Source organism: Vulpes lagopus, chromosome 11, assembly GCF_018345385.1.
Source record: "Vulpes lagopus strain Blue_001 chromosome 11, ASM1834538v1, whole genome shotgun sequence".
Classification (NCBI taxonomy): Eukaryota; Metazoa; Chordata; class Mammalia; order Carnivora; family Canidae; genus Vulpes; species Vulpes lagopus.
The window spans coordinates 78,742,569-78,752,462 of NC_054834.1; the positions used below are offsets into that span (position 1 = coordinate 78,742,569).

Here is a 9,894-nt window from a genome sequence, read left to right on the forward strand (position 1 = left end):
TACTGTTCACACCTAGGAAGTTACAAGGGTTTTAGGAGCTCTGGGTCAAGAACTGGCGGCAGAGACCAAATTTGTGTGTGTGTGTGTGTGTGAGAGAGAGAGAGAGAGAGAGACTCGATCCCAGGATCACCACCTGAGCCAAAGTCAGATGCTCCACCACTGAGCCACCCAGACATCCTCAAATATATTTTTCTTACCATGTGTCAGTAGGGAAATCAGAGGCCTGATTTTGGACATGTGTCAGTAGTTTCAGTAGTCAGGGTTAGTGAAGATGTCAGGGTGGTTGCTGGATGAGAGGTCTGGAATCCAGGCAAGGGCTGGGCTGAGGATGGCCGGGTAGTGGTTATGACATGGCATTTAAAGCCACCAGTCTGGATGGGGTGCCGTAAGCTCATCCACGCACTGAGAGTGGGTAGAGGAAAGATAGGAAGACTGAGTCCTGGTGGAGTGATGAGGAAGATCACACCAAACAGAATGGTGACGAGTGAAGTAGGAAAAGGACCAAGAGAGAAAACTGGAAGCTATGGAAAGAAAGCATCATCAGGTAGGAGGGAATTGGTAGATGGCAAATGCTGCCAGAAAGTAATCTAAGGATTGGAATTGACCGCTGGTTTTAGCAACAGGGAAGGTGATACTGCCCTGGACCAGCGCTCCTTTGCTTGAGTGGTAGAATGGGAGGCTGATAGAAGAGGGTTTGACCAGGACTGGGAGGAGAGGGCTGCTAGCATTAGAAAACTAGAAAATGCTCTTGACAAGTTTTGTAGTGAAGAAGAGTCTTGGTGATTGCAGGGCGGGGGTGGGGAACAGGACAAGGGCGTTGTTAGTTTTTTGAGTGTGGAAATATGACTATGTTTCTGTGCTGATGAAAATGGTCTATAAGAGAGGAGGGGCTGGAGCCGTGTTTTTGAATAGACCTATGAGAGGGGGGACCCACTACACCATGTGGGCCGCAGATGGTGAAAGCACCAGAGGTCCTCTATTGGTTGTGTCCGTCCTTTGGGAAGAAGCTGAGAGGAAGGGTAGAAGTGGAGGTAGTAGAGGTTTGAGGAGGTATGGCTTCTTGTTTCAGGACCTGGAGTGTAACAGACCAGGAAAGTATCCAGTTACTGGGAAGTCTGAGGAACTTACTGTCATCAGTGGTCTCGAAGTTCAAGTGAGACCATTCATCGGGCTCCCATTGTTTTTCCTTAGCTGTTATTGAAGACTAGACTTATGCCAGAGTTGGGTTATGTTTGGTGAGCAGGATCAAGGGAGAGTTGGCAATGGGGTCGAGAATCTTCAAAGTTTATGCTGAGGAACTCGGGGCATCTGAGTTGTTTTTAGTGACAGGCTCTGAGGGGTGACCACTGGTTGGACAAGATAATGTGGGGAGAAGGGGGTCAAGAACGGAAAGAGGTCAGTATTGGGTCTTCTCTGAATGTAGAAGTCACCAAGAATTACAAGAGGTTGTGTTGGAGAGAATGTTGGGTGGGGGTGTGCATGGGGGTGTTCAGACTTGGTGGTGCTGGCAGAGTCTGGTAGAGTGAGCTTCGGGACTGGTATTTTAGGGAGGAGGCAAGATGGAAATGAGAAAGGGCTGGCAGGAAGTGCAGGGAGGACGTCTGTCCCCCAGTCCCAGCCGTAGTGGGAGGCTGAGAGAGATGGCTTGGAGTCCTTGTGAAAAAGCTACCCTTGAGTTAGAGAAAGGGGATGGCCAGAGAAGAGGCTGCCCAGTGACTGTGCGCCAGGGGAGTCAGAGCTCGTGGGCAGGAGTTGGAGGGGTTGGGTACGAGGTAGGGTAGCAGGTGTTTAGGCCATTGCTGTCTAAAGCAAATACCATAGGAGCCACAGTTGTGATTTTGGACTTTTTCGTTGCCATGTGAATGAAAGTAAAAAGCAGATGAAGTTAAATGAGGAATGTATTTTATGGAATACATAAATACATTCTTTAGGAATGTATTTTATGTAGCCCAGTATATCTAAACTATTATTTCAATATGTGATTTATATAAAAATTATTAGAAGATATTTTGTGAATGTATTTCATATAAAGACTTTAAAATCTGATTTATATTTTACACTCAAAAGTATGCTCAATTTGGGCTAGGCCCATTTCAAGTGTGTCTTTTGTTTTCTTGGTTTTTTTTTAAGATTTATTATTTTAGACAGAGAGAGAGCGCATGTGTGCACACACATGAGCAGGAGGGGGCAGAGGGAGAGAGAATCCCAAGCAGACTCTGCCAAGCACAGAGCCCAACATGGGGATCATCAGTCCCCATGATCCTGAGATCACGACCTGAACCAAAACTGAGAATTAGATGCTCAATTGACTGCCAGCCAGGCACCCCCTTTTATTTATTTATTTTACATATATATATATACCCTCCATCTGCAGCACCATTTATCCAAGGGCACCATGGGATGTGATATAGTTTGCTGTGGTATTTGCATGAACATTTTTTATTTTGGTATTATATATTTACGAAATACGAAAATAGAGCGAGCACATCAAAACAATAATACAAAGTTTTCCTTTACATAAAAATATGAGTCAGTGTAAAGAAAAATGCTAAGTAATAAACAGTGATGCTAAGGACACAACAACAAAAGATGGTCTTCTCATGACTGAAGGGTGATAACTGACCAGAAATATTTCTGGAAAAAGAAGATCCATCTCCAGTTTCCTGATCACAAAGGAACAAGATGGCCTCCCAACAAACCGTTTTTTCTGAACCCTTCTGAAAACATACATTTCCAGAACATTCTGATGTGAACGCAACAAGAAGGGAAAATGGAATGGAAAGTCCAACAGATATATTGTCAAATAACTAAAGGACTCTTCAAGCATTAGTCTGTGGCTGCCCAAGGGCATTCAAATTTTGAAAAAAAAAATATATATATTTTATATATATATATATATATATTCAAATATTTTATTTATTTACTCATGAGAGGCACAGAGAAGGAAGGCAGAGACACAGGCAGAGGGAGAAGCAGGCTCCATGCAGGGAGACCAATGTGGGACTCGATCCCGGTATTCCAGGATCATGCCCTGGGCCGAAGGCAGGCACTAAACCGCTGAGCCACCCAGGCGTCCCAAGATTCATTTATTTGAGAGAGAGTATGTGCTGGAGGAAGGGGAGGAGGAGGGGGAGAGAGGAGACAGAGAGCGAATCTCTAGCTGACTTCCTGCTGAGTGCAGAGCCTGATGCAGGGCTCCATCCCACTACCTGAGATCATGACCTGAGTGGAAATCAAGAGTCAGATGCTTAACTGACTGATCCACCCAGGCACCCCACATTTCTGGTGTTATGTAGCCACATGTGGTTAATGGCTCCCATATTAGACAGCAGTCATGTAGAGCCTGTTGGGTTAAGAATGGGCATCTTGGGTTTTGATGATGTCTTACCTTAGCCTTGACTGTCTTCACAGCAGATTGGGAGACTGGGAGTGTGGAGTGGAAGGGTAGGGGATGTAGCCAGTAGCACATGGAACATTTGGCCCCATTTTCATTCCTCTGTTAGTCTGGGCTTAACAAATATGGGGGCCTCTAGGCACCCCTGACCCTGCCAGTGGGGGTGTGGTGGTCAGTGTAATTGTCATGCATAAATCTTGGAGGTCAGGTTCTTTACACAACCCCGAGAAATCATGGCTTAATATATTCTGCCCATGAGTTCTTGTGTGTGCAGAAGCCAGGGATGGGACCACCGGGATCCTGAAGGGTCTGCCAGTGGAGGCTTCTCCAGGGAGTTGAGTCTCTCTTTTTCTGACTGGGTTGTGCCAAATATTTGTTCATCTGTATGCTAATTGTAAAGCATCTGCGTTTGTTTGGATGTATGGTTGTAACTGAAGAAACATTGCAGTGGAGAAGACAGAAAGGGGACAAAAGCCCTTGGGCAGCCACAGACTAATGCTTGAAGAGTCCTTTAGTTATTTGACAATATATCTGTTGGACTTTCCATTCCATTTTCCCTTCTTGTTGCGTTCACATCAGAATGTTCTGGAAATGTATGTTTTCAGAAGGGTTCAGAAAAAACGGTTTGTTGGGAGGCCATCTTGTTCCTTTGTGATCAGGAAACTGGAGATGGATCTTCTTTTTCCAGAAATATTTCTGGTCAGTTATCACCCTTCAGTCATGAGAAGACCATCTTTTGTTGTTGTGTCCTTAGCATCACTGTTTATTACTTAGCATTTTTCTTTACACTGACTCATATTTTTATGTAAAGGAAAACTTTGTATTATTGTTTTGATGTGCTCGCTCTATTTTCGTATTTCGTAAATATATAATACCAAAATAAAAAATGTTCATGCAAATCCACAGCAAACCATATCACATCCCATGGTGCCCTTTGATAAATGGTGCTGCAGATGGAGGGTGGAGGAGGGGGACAATGGTCAGTCCGAGAGTTTGGGCCCCTCAGGTTGAGAGAAACAAGATGTCCTTCCCAGGTTCGGCTTTATGAGTGGACAACAGAAAAGGAGCTTCGCACTGAGTGCAATCATTACAACAATATCATGGCCCTCTACCTGAAGACCAAGGGCGACTTCATCCTGGTGGGTGACCTGATGCGATCAGTGCTGCTGCTTGCCTACAAGCCCATGGAGGGGAACTTTGAAGAGGTATTTGGGGGACGGGAGCAGACCTCTCATTTAGGATGTGGCCCCTGCAAGTGTTTCTCTGGTGATGGGGGTAATCAAGTCCAGTGGGGGCAGAAGGTTTTCCCTGGGGTGTACATTCTGCATTGATTAGGTATTTTCAGAGACCTCCCTCCCCTCAACTTGAATTTGAGTAGGCTCCATTTCTGGTCAGTTACAACCAAATGGGATGTTTTGGCCAGAGATTGGGGGTAGAATCCCTTTAGAGTGGCAGTTGTAAAACACAGAGCTGCAGGGCAGGCTCTCAGCCTTGGCCAAAAGACGGTCCCAGAACTGGCTTCCATGTAACTGCTGAATATATTTTCTTGTTATACCTTATCTATTTTAAGATTGCTCGAGACTTCAATCCCAACTGGATGAGTGCTGTTGAAATCTTGGATGATGACAATTTCCTGGGAGCTGAAAATGCTTTTAACTTGTTTGTGTGTCAGAAGGATAGGTGAGTGGCGGCTTTGGGAATAGTGTGGAAGAGGTGGCACCCCTGGGTCTGGTGGTGCGTCCTCTTTCAGGTGATTGGGTGCTCTTTCAGGCATCGGTGCTCCTCTTCACGGGGTAGAATTCTTTCACAAGGGAATCAAAGCCACAACAGGCAGCCTCTCAGACCGGCTCTGCCACTGTGAACTCACCAGAGAGGCTGAGCACACAGTGTCCACTGGTGGGGACAGGAGGTGCAGGGAATGAGTTTCTCCCACTGCCTTTCAGTGCTGCCACCACTGATGAGGAGCGGCAACACCTCCAGGAGGTCGGTCTCTTCCATCTGGGTGAATTTGTCAACGTCTTTTGCCATGGCTCTCTGGTCATGCAGAATCTGGGCGAGACTTCCACTCCTACACAGGGCTCAGTGCTCTTTGGCACAGTCAATGGCATGATTGGTAAGGCTAGCCCCTGCAGGGTGCACTCCCACACGGGCCCCTTTCCTAGGGGGCCACCATTCTGAGGGGTGAGGAAGAGCAGTTGGACACCACCTAGGAGTTCACTAGCAGAGGCTGCCACAAGGTCGTCCTTCCTTGTGCTGCTTTCCTGGGCTGCCCTTGGTAGAAGATGCTTGCTGTGGGCTCTGCATGTTCTGTAGCTCCTGGCTCCCTTTGCTTCTTCAGGGCTGGTGACCTCGCTGTCAGAGAGCTGGTACAACCTCCTGTTGGATATGCAGAATCGACTCAATAAAGTCATCAAGAGTGTGGGCAAGATTGAGCACTCCTTATATCCTTCCCAGAGGCATGTCCCAGCACAGGTAGACTGACACATTATCCTAAGCTGCTTCTGGAAACTGCTATCCACTTAGGAAATGTATTTGGTTCTGTTTTTTTAATATAGTTTTCTCATGGAAAAATTCAAAGACTAGTAGAGAAAATAGTATAGTGAATCCCCATGTACTACCATCCAGTTTACCTGGTTCATCTTGGAAATACATATTTGTGTTCTTGAAATATATCTGCTTTTGGTCTTTCTGGCCTTACATGTCAAATAGGCAGTTTAGATGATTTCTTTAGGAGCATACTTCGGGAGATGTTGGGGACAGCAGTATCTGAGAATCCTTATGAGAGAGGGGGAAGACTGAAGTGGAAGAAGGGGAAGACTGAAGAAGCGGGAAACTTCCAGAAGCCCAGGGATCAGCCCCCTCGGGACACTGAGGATCCAAGTATTGCTGGACATTTTTTCGTTCCAGGAGATGGAAAAGGTCCTCCCCAAGCAGGAGGTGGGAGGGCTCCTGCTCTAGCCTGGGAGGGAGGCGATGGACTGATGGCATGCCTCTTGTCTCACTAAGCCTCAGTTTATTCATCTGTGAAGATCCAGGCTAGACTTAGGAGCATGGTTCTTCCCGGTGTGCATGTCTGATTACCTGGAGCGCTTGTAGAAAATGTCCACATATGTCCAGGCTTTGTGCTAAGGAGGGTCTCATCTGTAGCTTTAAAAACATTAACAGTTGAGAAACCTTAGTTTGGATAATAATTTTACCTAATGTCTTTTAGTTCCAAAACTGTCCAAAAAGCAATGTGATTTTTGAAAATGTTTCCTGTTCTCATCTGATGATTGCTGTAGATTGTGGTCTTTGCAGAGGTGGGGGTGACCGAGAGTAAGGCTATTTGCAGATCTCACACATTCCTTAACTCCCCCGTCCACCTGGAGATCCTTTCATACTGAGCGAAAAACAGAACCAGCCACGGGCTTCATTGATGGAGACTTGATTGAGAGTTTCCTGGACATCAGCCGGCCCAAGATGCAGGAGGTTGTGGCAAACCTGCAGGTGAGTTGTGTGGTACGTGGCCCTGCACTTGTGACGCCTGTGACACAAGTCCATGGCAAGGCTGGGCGTGCTGGAGGGTCTCAGAACACTGGGGGCCTCCTGCCTTGATCCTTAAATGCTGGTGGCCCTTTCTAAGTTGTTTCCTTCCCCTGTGGGAAGGTGGAGTCTGAGGGCAAAGGAATGTAGCCAAGGGTCATGGCACTGTACTAGGAACTTTACGCATGTGACCTCTGTGCTGGAGCAGCAAGGGCATGTTCAGGCATGTGCGGGATCTCTGGCAACTCACAGATGGGAGGCTCTTGGATCAGGTCAGGATCCTGCAGGGAAGAGAAATTTCCACAATGTGGAGTTTTGGGATATTGCTAACTGGAGATGGTGCCTCTGGGGAACATCCTGGGAGGGGGAGAAATGTATGCCAGATGGTAGCCTCTGAGCCAGCTTTGCTGTCAGTAAGTAGGTCTTGCTGACTTGAACCTTTCAGAAGAGGGGTATGGGTTTCTGAAGAGACCTTCCTCCTTGCCGTGGCATTGGAGCCAGGTGCCTCTTCCTGACTGTCCCGTTTCCCTGGGGAGGGAAGAGTAGCCTTGTGGCCCTCACAGCGCTCCCCTTTCCTCCTTGCAGTATGATGATGGCAGCGGGATGAAGCGAGAGGCCACTGCAGATGACCTGATCAAAGTTGTGGAGGAGCTGACACGGATCCATTAGCCCAGGGCTGGGATCCCCTTTCCAGGCCCTTCCCGAAGGCTTTGCTCTCTGCCCTGCTCCCCTCCCCCACCATTGTCTTCTTGGCCCTGGGAAACCTTTCCCTGAGCCAGCTGTCCCAGAAGCCACAGTACCTGTGTGGAAATGGGGATTTCTTTGAACTAAAACCAGTTCACTGGAGACCTGGGAATGGGGTGAAGGTGGAATATTTTCTCCCTGGATTTTTACCAGTCTCAGAGGATTCCAACCATCACTTTGGACCACCAAGTCTTGATTGGTGTTGCCAGTTGTCCTCCTTCCAGGGAGGGATTTTGCAGCTCTTGGGCTGAAAGGAAGCTCTGTGTGTGTGTGTGTGTGTGTGTGTGTGTGTGTGTGTGTGTGTGTGTGTGTGTGTGGTGTATCTCACACTCATATGTTGTCCTCTGCTATCTTTTTATTTAGATTGGGGGTGCAAGGAGGCTGTGGGTAAGGGGGAAGAGGGGGCGGGACGGGTTCATTGTCTCTGAAGTGAGAGCTTCCTTTTGCTTTCTGTCTTGCCTGAGAGCTTTGGGTCTGGAGGCCTGACCACCAGGCCATGAGCTGCCCGAGTCTGAAATCTGAAGATGGTGGGTGATACCCAAGCCACCACAGCCTTTTTGTCTCTGGGGAACTGCCTTCTTCAGGGGGAAGGAGGTGGGGACGGTGAATTGGTTGTTAGTTTCTGAGTTTTACCAAATAAAGTAGAATCTAAGAAGAAAGATCCATTTGCTTCCACTTTCCTTCTTGCTGCCCAACTCCCCAGCATCCCAGTCATACGACGCCTAATTCAGGGCACCATTGTCTCCCTCCTTTAGGGCAGTGGCTGCAAGGCACTTTGCTGCCACAACAGCTCCTCTTGAGTAGTGAAATGACCCCTGTGTCTCATTTGCCATGTAATCATTTTTGGTGGGATCCCAGGGGTAATTTTTAAAATTCAGTGGTCTTTGGTTGCTGTTGACTCTGTAGCCACCATGTGATTCCCAGTTGCCTCTGTTAGTAACCTGGCGAGCCTTGGAGTTGCTTGGGCTGCCTTTCCTTATGTCATTTTAGGTGTGTATACAATGTCTGGCCAACTAGCTCCCAGGCGCTGCTCCTTGGCTGGGGCAAGTAGCTCTTCATGCATCTCTCAGCTTCCTGTTGCCACATGCCCTTTGGAGTCTGATTTTATTTCCTCTGGTTTAATCAAGTAAACCTTTGGCGCCTTTGGTTTGAAAATACAGGAGTAGGACACATTTGGGGTTCACCCTTCTGTACAGCAAACAGAGCCTGTCTTCTTTCAGCTCAGTGGGTCAGAGTGCCTGCACCCACATTTCCACCAGTGATCCAGTGGGAATAAAGGCTGCTCTGTCCCAACAGCAGAGAGTAGGGTTGATCCTAGGCATATTGGCAGGCTCCTTTAAAATCAGCCTTTGATACAGTGTCAGGAAAATTGTGGTTTCAAGTTCAAACTGTGGTTTTGAGAGAGAGATTCTAGCTTAAAGGAGAAAGGGCAAGGAAGCATCTCTGCTTTGGGGGTCTTCTGGAATAAGCTTCCTTCCTTAGAAGTATTCCTTGTATTTATTTTATTTTTTATTCCTTGTGTTTCATTACTGTTCTTTCCCCCTTTTCTGGAATTTCTGAGGGTGGGAGCTAAGGGTCTTAAGGGGAAAAAATCATCAGCATCTCTCAAAAACCACAGTTTGAACTTGAAACTCAATACTGTGATTTGAATTCTTCAAGTCATGGTTTGAATTGAAAAGGCTTGCCCCCATGCCAGAGACCAACTTTAATGAGGCAGCAAAGCAACGGAACAGTCTCCAGATTGTGATTATTTTAAAATGTTAATCCTAGTTGGAGGATTGACTATAAGGTGCTAAGATCAGAAAGAGCATGTGGTAGGATGATTATTCCGGTGCTTTTTTGTGGTCTGACCTGCAGCATGGAGACCTCAGTGAGTAGAAGGTTATTACTATCCGTGGCTTCAGTCTGGGCTTTGGGAGCCATAGAGTCCTTGCAGTTTGTTTGTTTCCTATAATCTTGAGTATATTCAGTCAGGATAGAATTGAATTCCAGCAATTCTTTGGAAACTGACATTCTGCCACATTCCCACATCCTCTCTTAAAAACCGTTAATCACCTCTCCAGGGGTGAAAGGTTGCCCTTGGAGCTTTGCTACAGCCAGCTGGAATGGCTCCTTTCCATGTAGGCGCTGATGAGCTACTCACTCCAGGCCTCTGCACGAGTGGACCTTTGGGAGAATAATAGAAACACTGACTCATCACATGACCATTTGGAAGGGTCACAAGCCAGAGGCCT

At 47.1% G+C, this 9,894-nt stretch overlaps 1 protein-coding gene across 2 annotated transcripts in view; it reads left to right on the plus strand.

Moving 5' to 3' along the window:
* DDB1 (damage specific DNA binding protein 1) overlaps window positions 1–8,319 on the plus strand; it is a 33,601-nt gene extending 25,282 nt beyond the window's left edge. For both annotated transcript variants that reach the window (XM_041774102.1, XM_041774101.1), the window contains exons 22-27: window positions 4,429–4,599; window positions 4,965–5,074; window positions 5,338–5,507; window positions 5,733–5,835; window positions 6,757–6,880; window positions 7,502–8,319. In XM_041774102.1, coding sequence (XP_041630036.1) covers window positions 4,429–4,599; window positions 4,965–5,074; window positions 5,338–5,507; window positions 5,733–5,835; window positions 6,757–6,880; window positions 7,502–7,585 — 762 coding nt within the window. In that variant the 3' untranslated portion in view covers window positions 7,586–8,319. The remainder of the gene's footprint in view (window positions 1–4,428; window positions 4,600–4,964; window positions 5,075–5,337; window positions 5,508–5,732; window positions 5,836–6,756; window positions 6,881–7,501) is intronic.
* Window positions 8,320–9,894: the final 1,575 nt, after the last annotated feature.